The sequence below is a fragment of the Patiria miniata genome, unplaced genomic scaffold, assembly GCF_015706575.1.
Source record: "Patiria miniata isolate m_02_andy unplaced genomic scaffold, ASM1570657v1 HiC_scaffold_7, whole genome shotgun sequence".
Classification (NCBI taxonomy): Eukaryota; Metazoa; Echinodermata; class Asteroidea; order Valvatida; family Asterinidae; genus Patiria; species Patiria miniata.
In genome coordinates this window covers 37753587-37767294 of record NW_024037074.1, presented here as the reverse complement: position 1 = coordinate 37767294, position 13708 = coordinate 37753587, and the positions used below count along the sequence as shown (strand labels likewise).

Genomic DNA, 13708 nt, shown 5'->3' with positions numbered 1-13708 from the left:
TTTATCAACCAGTAGGTACAAATAAAGACATTGCATCAAATGTTTGTGCTTTCAGTCAAAGGGCTCTTTAATTTTACAGTTTGTAAATATCTTGTTGAATATTAAGTAGGGTGTACTGCAGTGATTATTCCTCGCTTGCAATTGTTGGACATGTTATGCACACACTGTTTTGCATATTACTCTGACAGTCTAAGATCATAACGGATATTGATTTGCATGACAGCGTTCAAGCAGCGAGCTCGGTTTTGTCAGCATTGTCATGCATAATACTTGTTCACGTAAGCGCAAAACCTTGTCAGAATTTTTAGTGTTAAGTCAGCAAAGCTGACAGCAATGTAAAACCTTTAGATCCATTAATTCATTCTTTCATTCAAGTCTAGTGCTGAATGTAGATACACATCAGTTTATCTATTTTGTGGCCTTGGTACCATCGCCATGGTGATATCGTCCCTGCCGTTGAAATGTCCCAAGTTTGAGTGCCGGCTGTTTTCCCACGAGTGGCTGATCTTGAGTTGACTGAAGAATAACATCTTCCGAATCGTAATAGTCCTTCAGTCTGTCGCAGCTGTCACTTGTAAAATGCAGTGGCTCAAAGAATCTCTTAGAGTTAGTGTTAGTTTGTTTTCGTTGCACACTTTCGAGAAGTGTTGAATCAGATTATGGAATTCATTCGAGGACTTCTGAAGTCTTTGAATGCCTTATTGGTTTTTCGAGAAAACACTTTGAAATCATTTGTTGGCGGAACCCAAAATTACATTTTTAGAATGTTGTCATGTGTAATTGAGTATAAAGAGCCATGTCAATGATTTTGCTTGTTTCTCTTTTCCCTTCTTCTGCTGCTATTTAATTTCCAACTTACTACAAAGTGAAGTACGTTAGGCATTTGCTTGACCCTTGCATTACTACAAACAGTATGCATGTGGGTTGAATAGCAAAACTACCGGTATTCATGATGAACCAATAACATGCACTGAAGGATAAATAAATTTGGATTCTTAAAATACCACCTGATGAGTAACAAGAGTGCTTTCTAAGAAATCTGTTTGGTTTGAGCATGCATCTTCTTTGGCCTTTGATTTCCCATTTTGTAAACCTGAATTTCATTCTTGCTTCTTTACAGCTTCATTCTATGGCACCAGTCATGTCTACCTACCCCTCTCCCAGGCCTCAACGGAAACCAGTATCCATTTGGTCATCAAGACCAGCCGATCAAAGGGTCTGCTGCTGCTGGCTGCGGGTGACACCGACTACTGCATCATCCAGATCAGATCAGGGGTCATTGAAGCCCGGGTGAACCTGGGTGGGGGAGAGCTGGCGGTGCGCTCCCTGCCCAAGGAGAAGCTGAACGACCTGACTTGGCACAGCATCCGTGTGGAGCTGGCTCGAGGCTGGCTGGAGTTGTACATCGATGGTGTGCTCCACCGGGAGGAGAGAGTTGTTGGGCAGGCTGACACGCTCAACGTCCAGGATGGGATCTACGTCGGTGGCACGGGCATGCAGAAGGCCAGCTACCTGAAATCAGCCGACCGCTTCTTCCGTGGATGCATTGAAAACATCACCTACAACGACATTCTGGTGTTCAACGCCACTGCGGCAGACAAGCGGAGCACGGTGAACGACATCACTTGGGATTGCAGCGAGGAGTTTGAGGCTCCGGCAGACTCGCCCATCAGCTTTGTCAAAGAGACAGCTTTTGTCTTGTATCCTCGATGGCAGATGGACACTCACGGTTCGTTTGCCTGCTGGCTGAAGACATCGTCCCCACTGGGACTCCTAATGTTCAGCAGTGGATTCAGAACACAGTTTGTATCAGCAGAGGTAGCAGATGGCAGGATACGTGTACTGATGGATCGAGGAAATGGTGTGGTGGACTTTACATCTCAAGTACCAATCAACGATGGCAACTGGCATTGGATAAAGATAGACATTGCCCCAGGCAACCTGAGGATCAGTATTGACTATGAACCTGAAAATGTGAAGCTCAGTGATACCTCAAGTGCACAAGCCCTTTCAGGGATGCTTCACGTGGGAGGAGTCATCCACAAAGCTCGGTCTCAGGCTTTCAGGAGCGATCTCAAGTCTATAACCCATGCCAGTAGCGGTGGATCATTCCAAGGCTGCATGAGAGATGTTGAAGTCAACAATGAGCTGTTCACCCTCGGCGATTCGCGCGTCACTCATGGTATCGAGATTGGCTGTGTGTACCAGTTTCCATGCTCAACTGATCCTTGTTTGTGGACGGAAACATGCACTGACACTGGTCCGGAAAACTTTGTGTGCCAGTGCCTTACCGATGAGTGCTTAGAGTCCAAGCAACCATCCACAGATGAGCCTTTGTTAGAGACAAGCATCCCCAGTAGAGCAGAGACAGAACCAGTTATCCCCATCAACATCCAGACTGAGTTGCCTGAAGGAACATTCTCACTGGTTCCCATTTCTGTGGAAGAGGGAGGCCGCAGTGTCATTTCGTCGTCCAACATCCATCTGAATCTGAAATTACGTTCATATGGTCTGCGAGAATCCCAGCTTGTGCTCTTGATCGTAAAGCCCCCTCTGCACGGACGCATTGAGAGCAGGGTGCTTCGACATGATGATGATTCCAGCAGGTTTACATTACTGGATCTAATGGGAAGTAAGATCTTCTACATCCATGATGGCTCAGAAAACTTCTACGATGAACTTACCATCAAAGTAGAAATTCTTGGAAGGAATGTTGAAATACCTGAAGTGCTCCAAGGTGTGGTGAACTTTACCCTTGGGATCAACATTTCCCCAGTAAATGATGTTCCTAGTATAGCGCTTGCTGATGATGCTACGCTCCGAATGATAAAAGGGTCAGTCCAGCCAATACATAGTTCTTTTCTTGGGGCCATTGACCCTGACAATGACCCCAGTGACCTTCTCTTCACAATAGTCAATCAGCAAGCAAATGTGGGATATTTCCAAAAGGTCAGCAATGCAGGAGAAAGCATTGTCTCCTTCACACAGGAAGATATTAACAATGAACAAATATCATATGTGCATACAGGACCGAGCACAAAGTCTCGAATTGTAATCCGCCTCTTTGATGGCTTGGAGAAGAGCCCGCTGTACTCTTTCAGAATCGAGGTTATTCCTTTGGAGCTGTCCATCCTGAATGCCACCGAACTTAGACTAAACCCAGGATCTTCAGTTGAGATCACCCCAGCAGAACTAAACGTTGCTACTAACGACCCCGAAGGCCACTTTGAAGTCAGCTATCGTTTAACTGATTCCCTGCGATTTGGCAGACTCCAGCAGCTTGAACTGCTGAGCTGGTGGGCTGACGTGACTGAATTCACCCAAGCTGATGTAGATGATGGGATCATCCGGTATGTAGCCACTGTCTCCGATAAGCAGAGAAGCATTTGGAATGATAGAATAAGTCTGTCGGCTTCAAGTGAGGATGTCAGCATTGATGTCGTCCTTCCGGTCAAAATTGTAGTGACCTCTGTGGAAGTGACCAACAACACTGGTCTAATTTTAAATGTTGTAAGACAGGGTGTCATCACATCGGAAAACCTTGCTGCTGAGGTGCGACTTCCCATTACCTTTTCATCACCCCGGACCTTTACTGTGATACGTCCTCCAAGTAGAGGTCAGCTGGTCAAGCAAACCACTGGCTTAATTCCAATCGGAGGATCTTTCACACAGGAAGACATTGCCGCTGGGATGGTCAGTTACTTCCTTGATCCATCCGAAGAAGAAGCACTTAATGACACCTTCCTCTTCCAAGTGTCAGTCGTAAATGCCCAGAGTTCTGTGACGTCATTCATCATCACCTTCATACCAGATGTCCGAAACTTAGTAGTAACAAACAAAGGCTTAAATGTTACTGAAGGAGGGACAGTGGTTATTACAACAGATAAATTCTTTGTGACTGCTGACAATATCACTGACTTTGCGTATACAATCACAAAGCCTCCTGAGCATGGAAGGCTGCTTTTGACTGACCCTAGTACTTTTGAGGTCAGCACAAGTGATGTTATCACCTTCTTGAACTATGACCTCATGAATGATTTCCTCCGGTACATGCATGATGACTCGGAGACCCAGGCTGACAGTTTTGAGTTCACAGCATCTGCATCTTACACCGACCTGTCAGGGAGAAAACGGAGTCTCCACCACGAAGGTACCTTCGACATCAACATCCTGCTTCAAAATGACCATGAGCCAGAGGTGGTCGTCAACCGTCTCTTCAAAGTAGTCAAGGGTGGCAAGACTCCGCTAACTGACCAGAATCTGCTCTCTGCAGACCGGGATGAAAACCTTAATGATGACAACCTTGAGTATCAGAGAGAAAACACTGATGTCGGTGATCTCATTTATGCCGCGAATGAATCGAGCGTGTATCGGTTTACCCAGAGACAACTGAAAGATGGCTTGATTGCCTTCAGGCAACGAGGAGATATTCTTGCTGGCCGGATGCTATTCTATGTTTTTGATGATGACCGCAGCCGCTTCGCATCTGACTTTTTGGACATTGAAGCATCAGAGCCTTTTGTGGGCATTCTAAATAATTCTGGTTTGAAGATCTCCCGTGGCTCCTCAGTTGTCCTAACATCTTGCAATCTCAGTGCGGAGACCAACCTGGGTATTAAAGATAACAGGATCGAGTTCCTTATAACATCTCAGCCTTCTCATGGACAGCTGCTCTACAGAGGCAATCCTGCCATAATGTTCAATCAGGAGGGCTTGGAAGCTGGAAGGGTTGTCTACCATCATGACAATAGCACGGCCATGATGGACAGCTTCAATTTCACCATCCGTGCCAGAAGTATGGTCAAGGAGGCAGTCTTCAACATTCGGATATATGTGGCCAGCCACCAAGAGCTCCCTGAAGTGGAGCAGCTGAAGCCGCTGGTGGTTGAGCAAGGACAGGCAGTGATCATCGATCGGTCCCACCTGAGAATCACTCATCCAAACCACCTGCCCATTGAGATTGTCTTCACTGTGACTGTCCAGCCAAAGTTTGGCATACTGCAACTATCAGATGAGTCTCTCTCACCCACCAGACGAGGGCGGAGACAAGCAGAAGAGCAGCTCAAGACCTTCACCCAGCTTGATGTCAACCGCAACCGCCTCCGTTATGTCCAGACTGAGCCTGGAGTTGGAGTAGACCGTTTCTCATTTGAGGTTGACAATGGCTTTGTCAAGGTGTCCAACCTCACGTTTGCTGTTGAGATTGCACCCACAGTGGTGCCTTTGGCAGTGGCCGATTTCTTCTTGCCCGAAGGGGGCTCCAAAGCCATCACCAACGAGATTATCCAAGTTGCCAACCCGTACTACCAAAAGTGGTACTTTGACTTTACCATCCAGCAGGAGCCCATTCATGGCTTCTTGGAGACAACAAGGAATGCCGGTGAACGCCTGACGAGCTTCAGCACCAGAGACCTCACCAATGAGCTCATATACTATGTGCATGACGGCAGTGATACACTAAATGATAGCTTCACAATCGCTGCTATCTCTTCAGAGACTGGCAAAACTAGTCTTTCCTACACAATCAACATCACAGTCACACCAGTCAATGACCAGAAGCCTGAAGTTACAGTCAACAATGGCCTGACACTATTCATCGGGACACAGGCTCAGGTGACCACTGATGTCCTTAGTACTATGGACTTGGACACAGATGACCAGAGCCTGACATACATCCTGACTGCTCCAACCAATGGCTACTTGGTCAAGCTTCCCGATAAGACAACGCAGGTGATGAGCTTCACACAGTCGGATCTAAACAACGGTGACATCGTCTTTATTCAGTCAGGTTTGTACTCGAAATCTAAATCAGTCTCAGGTACCCGAAACTATATTCAACAAAGATATTCTTACCCCATGTAAGAGATAAAGGTCTTCATTGGAAAAGTATACAACTGGTACTTTTTCCCTGTTCATAAACATGTCATGTTGAATCAGCATAAACTCTATTTTTGAACATCAGTAAATATGTCAAACAGAGCTTGAGCTCCAACAAAATGCATATGTTTGCACAACTTCTGATGGTTTTCTAGAGTGTATTCTCATGCTGAGAAGACAACTTCTGTCCGCATATCCCTGGAACAGTAATAACCATGAAAATTAAATTACTACGCATTTATACACATGTGGTCTTTTTGGATCAACTTTGTTGGAACGGTTTGGCCTGTCCTTACAAACATTAGAGTTAGATCTTTCACAAAGAAATTGACAAATATGAGCTGAAATGGCCGTCTCGGTTTTCTCAGTTGGTCCCTTACTACAAACAGATGTGAATGTTCTTCGATTTATAAGCGATTTAGTTTTCCTTTCTATTTTTTTCCTTTTTTTTTAAATCACAGGTTTGAACACTGGTGGTTTTCGTTTTTCCGTCAGCGACGGCGTACACTCCACTGTACAGCAGATCTTCAGCATCACAGCTCGACCCCTCTTGGTATCCCTGGAGTCCCATGCCATGCTGTACGTGGAACCAAACTCCATTGAGCCAATCACAGCCCAGCACCTGAAGGCTGTGACCAATGAGGAGCCCAAGACCAACCTGAGCCAGCCAATCAGGTTCCTTATCACCGAGGCACCAAAGCACGGCATCATTGTTGAGATCCTGGACCGAGATGAGATTGATGAAGAGATCCTGAGTTTCGCCCAGATTTCAACATTCACACAGGCGCAGATCGACAGAAACGTTGTTGCATACAAACAGATATTGGATTCCCCAGTCACGGAAGACCAGTTTACTTTCAGTGTGGTATTACCCCTCTCTCAGAATCTGACTGATCAAATTTTTGAAATATCCATCGGATTGAGAGAAGAGACGACAACAGCGGCAACAACTGTTATCCCGACTACAATACTGCCAACGACGGAACCATCTCTCATCTTGAATCTCGGCATCGAGGTCCAGGAGGGAGGGACTGCATCCATTACAGACAAGCAGCTGAACATTGCAACTCTGGCCGAGGACTTGGGAGAGGTTGAATCTGTCTTTGAGTACAACATTGTCAGTTTGCCGAGCCATGGGGTCCTGAAGAAATCAAACCAGGAGATCACAGCGTTTTCCACCTTCATGCAGGAGGACCTTGTCGATGATGGCATTCAGTACATACATGATCACTCCGATGAAAGGCAAGATTCCTTCAATTTCACTGTCACAGCGACTGCTGTCGGGAGTACTGAGCAGCTTGTAGCTTACACTGGGCAATTTGTGATAACCATCGACCCCGTCAATGATCAACCTTTCAGAGTCCTCACCCGCACCCTGAGCATGACCATCACCCAGGGGTCAAACAAGACCCTAACAATGGATGACTTGAACACTGTCGATGCAGACAATCCCCCTGATGAAATCAGCTATGTGCTTCTGAGTAGCCCATCAAACGGGAAGATTGTCCTCACCTCTGACCAGAGCACTGTCATTCAGGAGTTTACGCAGAAACAGATCAATGACGGAGAGGTAACATTTGTTCATGATGGAGGTGTTGTGTCCGGAGGATTTCTCTTCCGTCTCACTGATGGAGCTCGCATGAAATTGAAGCAGTTCAGCATTATAGTTGAGCCAGTGACACTCGATGTGGCCATCACAGGAAACCTTACTCTAACTCAAGGAGACTCGTTGGCTGTCATCCCGTCGACAATATTTAATGTGACGACCAACGATGATGGTGAAAGGATCAGGTACAACATATCCACTGCTCCAGAATATGGAGAGATTCTTGTTGACAGTGTTGCCACTTCTTCGTTCTCACAAGCACAGCTGAATCAGGGAAGCGTGCAATATTCCCAAACTGATTTCTCCTCAGAGATGGACCTCGTTAAGTTCACCGTGTTTGATGATTACAACATACTGGAAGATCTCAACCTGACTGTCACCATTAAACCAGCCATAACTCTGAAGCTCATGAACATAACGACAGGCAAATCTTTAGCCCTGACTACGGAGTATCTAAATGCAAGTGAACTATCGAGCAGCATCGGCGGAGGTCTAGCAATTGAAATAACCAGGTCCCCGCAACGAGGTCTCATCCTGAACTCCACATCCAATCTTGCCATTTCAGAATTTCCATACTCGGACGTTGTCAATGCACGGGTGTTATACGTTGCTGATTTCTTAAACCTTGGTGTGAACGACACACTGGATGACAGCTTTGTCTTTGTGCTCAGCGGGGAGAGGGTACAACCTGCGACTCTTACATTCCAAGTCAGGATCGTACCCCCAATACTGGTATCCACCACCTCGATTGCACCGTTGTCAACAACTGTTCAGCCTGTCACACGGAGGATCAACACCATAAACTTTGGCATCAACCGCGCTGGAGAGATTCCATTACCAACCGAAGAGGTGACGACATCCACAGCAACTAGCGGCAACACCCCAATTGCTAAATCGTTTGAGCCTTCAGGATTCAACCCAGTATTTGTCATCATTCCCATCATCGTGATAATTGTCATCATCATCCTTGTCCTGTTTGTCCTAATTTGGAGGTCTCGAAGCAAGGAGAAGAAGCACGTGTCTGGCCGGGAGAGTCCGTATCCGGAACCAGATGTGGGTCCGTACCCAGGTGCCCAGGCCGGTCCCGGGCAAACCGGGCTGATGCCCACTGTACAGGTCTCGGGTGCCTGCCCAGATCACCACAGCACTGGTTCCCTGAACGGAACACCTCCGGTCACAATGGTTCGACCAGTGCCCATTCAGGGCCCCTATGTTCCACAGGTTACCGTGACGCAGCTTGGTAGACCACCTTCGCCCAATTACCCGTCATCATTTGCCAGTGTAAACTCCAACGGGACGGTGCAATCTGGGGGCTCAAGTCACAGCAGTTTTACTAAATGGGATAGTTACAAGCCAGAAGTCATAGACTACTGTCCAGCCAAGAAACCCACTCTTAAAAAGAGCCAGTATTGGGTATAGTATTTAGTTCTTTGATGTCATATTCAAATCAGCAAATTTCAAATACTACACTTGTAGAATATGAATAGGATAGGTTCATACCAACTTCAAACCAATTTTATGAGAAAACTCATCATGCAAGGTATTGCACATCAAGGCCAACAAAAATATGCAACACATAGGCCTACACATCTTGACGTACAAATGTCTAAGTCCCAAAACCCAAATAATGCACTGGCAACCTTGCACTCTGTATTACATAAAGCATGCGGGGAAACAAATTGTAGCTATTTGTTTTGTTTTCTTTCAAAAATTTCAAAAAAAGCTACAAGAAAATTAAAAAGAAAAATCAGTGGGCTTTCTTTACAAATTGTTTTGTTGGATTAGTGGGAATTTTAAAGTAAATCACACACATAAAAAATCATACACCTCCAAAATATCTCCAAAACTCACCAGGTCTCACAAAGATCTGTTGTGTGCTATCTTTTACAAAGATGCAACATTAAAAGAGTCTGTCTGCAGTTTTGTATCTAAAATGCATTGCACTAAGTTTTGAGAATATGCTGTCCGATTCATCAGTAAGTGTGCGAGTTGGCATTTCAAATTATAGGGTCTGCACATGAAGATGTATGTTGCAGCCGCCATTTTGTGATGTAATGAGAAAAGTTATACTTGAAAAATTGAGAAAAAACTTCCTACTCTTGTTAGAAGTGTCACTTGTGTGAAGGACTTTATGGAGAATCTTCTAATTAAGTATAGATACATGTTGTCATGTCCGTACAACAAGGTCGTATCTTCTTGGGAATATCAAAAGGTCGCATCTCACTTAAAATAACCCAGATGTACACACAAAGTCAATGGACGTCAAGATATGACTTGATGCACGGAGCGTATTCGCGCGAGATAAGAATTTGTTGCAGAACGGAGTTACGACCTTGTTGCACTGATGCGACGATGTATGTTCAAATATTGTGGGGAGAAAACAGTTCCAATTTTAGGAAAAAGATATTTTTCTGGCGGGGTGATTGCAAAATAGAGAAGTTCAAGAGATTTTTTCTTATACTTATGGAGTGTGGAAGATATCGCATTCATGCACCTGTAAGTCATTCTGGATATTCTGTGAATGTCAAATATTTGTAGTGGTGTTGGTGGATGTCTTTTACGATGTAAAATCAACTCCGTGAATTTATGGGCTTGGTGATTGACACTACCTTAACATATAACATTTGGTGTTTCAAAATTTATTCTGCGATTGAGACATTTGTCAACCAGATTAGGTTCACACTGCATTGATTATTAGTAGATTTATCTGGGACATTTCTGAATTGGCTGTATGTCTGCCACCAAAAAAAATTAAAAGAATCTAATTTTGTTACACCTATATTTTCCCCCTTTTTTAAAGAAAATCTGATATTTTCTATGTTCATCGATAATATTTAAAGAACTTCAGGTTATTATTGCTTTGAGTTTGTTTAATAATCTAAGTATCATTGCATTCATTCCGACGAAAAAGTACTATTTATTGAGGAGCAATTTGGTTGAGTTGTTTAATTATGAATCAGGAATTTGTTTATTTTTTAAATAAGTACACGAATTGGTACTTTGGATTTTTATGAGAATGTCTTGTATTCTTTTGTACTCATTTTATAGTAATCGTTAATATGCATATTTTGTTAATGCTTGAGTACCTCATTATTTTACATTTTTTAAATTTAGTTTCTTTTCTTTTCTTTAATTTAAGACTACACAATGTTGTTATGAAATTGCTTAAGTTACATGTATGTAAAAGCTACAAGGCTAAGGTATGTGAAATTGGGTACTTAAGTTCTTTCTAAGAAATGAAAGTGAAGAATATTCATTGAAGACTGGACCAATTTTTCCACTGAAATTTAATATCCTTTCATCAGTCTGTGATCTTGGGCCAAATAATTAAGGGACAAATCATTACCAAGAGTTTGACACAAATCAAAGATGAACAAAACATGTTTGTATTGATTACCATTTCTCTTTGTCAAGTAAAAAAAAAGGCATATTGAGGTTCGTAAGCTTTAGAGAACTTACAAAAAAAAAATGACTTTAAAAAAGTTGAAAGTGTTGCAGACAGGAGTCTTGGGGCCTGGCATGAATATCTTGGCGGAATGTCTCTTCTGTTAAGACAATCAAATTGCATCAGATTTACAGCACGTGAAAATGAATAAAACTGCTGCAAGAAACTGCTGACTGGATTTGACCTGTAATACACAAATCAAACAAAAAAGCGGGCCGAAAAGCGGGGATGGAAAGGCCAAAGGAGTGTGGGTAAAGAGCATGCCTCTGATGAAAAGGAAGAGATTAATTGAATTTTAACCTGTGGTTTTGAAGTGTCTTTAGTTGACACATTTGATAACTTACACATATTTTGATGGTAGAAAAAATAAAACTGCCAGAGCAAATATGTGGGTTTGTCTTTTTTTTTTCCTTCAAAAATTGATTTTGTTGACGACCCATGCTCGGCCCTTTGTTAGCAGGAAGGGACAGAACCTCAACGAAATATTTTAATGCAGCGTTTTGTTTGTTTGAATGAAATTCGTTTCAACATTTGTAAATGCTTTGTGGAATATCACTTCTTGAAACAAATTTCTAAACCATGGCGTCAGTTACAGTTACTATAACCAGCAGTTTTTGTATTATCCTTACTGCACATGTACATGTATGTTCCTCCTTAGCGTCAAGCTTTCAAGCTTGTCAAGCTCACATTCAATCAGTTAGCCATCTTTTGTGTTCAAATCATTCTTGCTTATTATTATAATACTATGGTATTTATTGCTTATAAAATTATTCTAATCCAAAGTTTAGTTTTAGTCACTGTTGCTTCGTGTTGTCATGTACATAGCAAAAAAAATGAAGGTGTACGTGTATAGCAACTAGAAGCACATCAGTGTTGTGACTTGCTACGTATTCAGCTCGGTGTTTGAAACTGCATCACATACAGCTATTTTGAAAACAAAACTGAAATGTAATTTGTCTTAAAATGTAACACTGTAAATATAAGATGTGTTCTTATTCTAACTCTTGAGCTTGTGTTGACATGTAAAGAAAATATAAGGCCTGGAAAAGGTGGTGATATTGTGGTTAAGTTTGGGTGTGCTATAAAAAAAGGGTATTCGTGATTATTCTGAAAAGATTGTGAGCATTAAAACAATGTTTTACTCTTTGGGTTCACAAAAGACAAGCAAGTATTGTTTAATTCTATTCACTTTAGATGTCACGAAGTCCTCGCAAGTTAATTACAAGTCATTCCTTTATCATGATTCAGCGCCTGTTGCTTGTGACACGACGTGTGATTTGATACGATCAAGCTAAATGAGTCGTTTGTCGATCCTGGTCACTTTTTGTTTGTTTTACAGTTTTGAAAAGAACACAATCTCAGCATTACTGATGTAAAAACTGCACGCTGATACCATCTTCAGTTCAAAATTATGGAAGTCGGAACACCAAGAGATGTGATGAAGTGACATGGCCCTTTTTTGGCCTGAATCTCCAAATGAAAGTTCCCGACAAATGACTCATTTAGCTTGATCGCATCACATATCTTTTATCCATCTACTCAAAATGGTTTTCCACCATTTACAGTTTTTAATCATTCATAGGTTTTTCATCTGCACTACAAACGAATCCACAAAATGGTCTGAAATCCCTGTGTTTTGGTTGAAATATTTGAAATGTGCACTTAAGTGCATGTCTGTTGATAGCAATTGGGTTCATAGTTCTTGTGGGCTGTCCACTAGAACTCTCTGGGTAAAATATGTATGTTTCGTATCGATCTTTTGAATCTTTTTGTACTTCTTTTACCATGAGCCAACCACTGGCTTTGACGGGGTACGAGGATGTAATGCTCGATGAGAAAATACTACATAATTGTTTTGAACCCTTTTTTGTTTAACGTTGGTGCTGGTTGAGACCTGTGGGACGCAGGACAACACACCGTGCCTTTCAGGATTAAGAACTTTTGGTGCTTATTTCTGATTACTGTATTTATTGTGTATTTGTAATTTGTTTTTACCGTGGCAGATATGCAAGAATGCTATCTTAAACTTGGATAACTTACATTTTAAGTTATGTGTAGCTTAACGGTAAGATACCTTTCCATATTTTATTAGAATTGTAAGGTAAACCCTTTGAAAGGTGTATATTTTTGTTTTGTCCTTGCATTTACACTTTTAACTCTTGTATTTATTTTGTACTTCAAAATGTAAATCGGTGTTATGCTCATAAGAGCATGAAACTATAATCGTTTTAAAATGTTGTAGTTCTTTTGTAAGCATTGCTCCTTTCCTTATATCAATATCATCCGTTTTGTGTTTGACCGTTGTCAAACATAAATGCGAGTTTGAAAACATTTACCGAGTTTGAAATTTGGTTTGATGTACATTTTCAAATTTTCCGCATAATATTTGGTAAAGTATTTTTTATTTCATGTTTATAATATTGTGTCATGAAGAATGGAAACCCTGTTGATTGTTTTCACTAAGCTGCATAAGCAATGTAGCTGTATAAGCTAAGTCCTAGGTTAATGATGGAACAGTTATTAAGAAAAAGTAAGTCCAAAACTTATGTGAATTTTGTAGCAGTTGTTAACCGCGAACAGAGAGTAAATCACGGCAGAGTCCTGCTGCTTGTCAAGTACAACTTGTAAATAATATGCAATCTGTCGACACTCTTGAGCTTTTCTGTCACACAGCACTCGTGGCATGTATCTGTAATAAACAAATAAATATTTATTACTAAGAAACGGTTTTTGATTTCCTTTTTGTGTGCGTCAATTTGCCAAGCAGTAGCAGACCATAG

General features: G+C 42.2%; 1 protein-coding gene across 1 annotated transcript in view; it reads left to right on the top strand.

Moving 5' to 3' along the window:
* The window catches only part of LOC119745161 (chondroitin sulfate proteoglycan 4-like), a 62483-nt gene extending 48831 nt beyond the window's left edge, over window positions 1-13652 (top strand). The window contains exons 2-3 of the mRNA XM_038221385.1: window positions 1016-5788; window positions 6339-13652. Coding sequence (XP_038077313.1) covers window positions 1016-5788; window positions 6339-8902 — 7337 coding nt within the window. The 3' untranslated portion in view covers window positions 8903-13652. The remainder of the gene's footprint in view (window positions 1-1015; window positions 5789-6338) is intronic.
* Window positions 13653-13708: the final 56 nt, after the last annotated feature.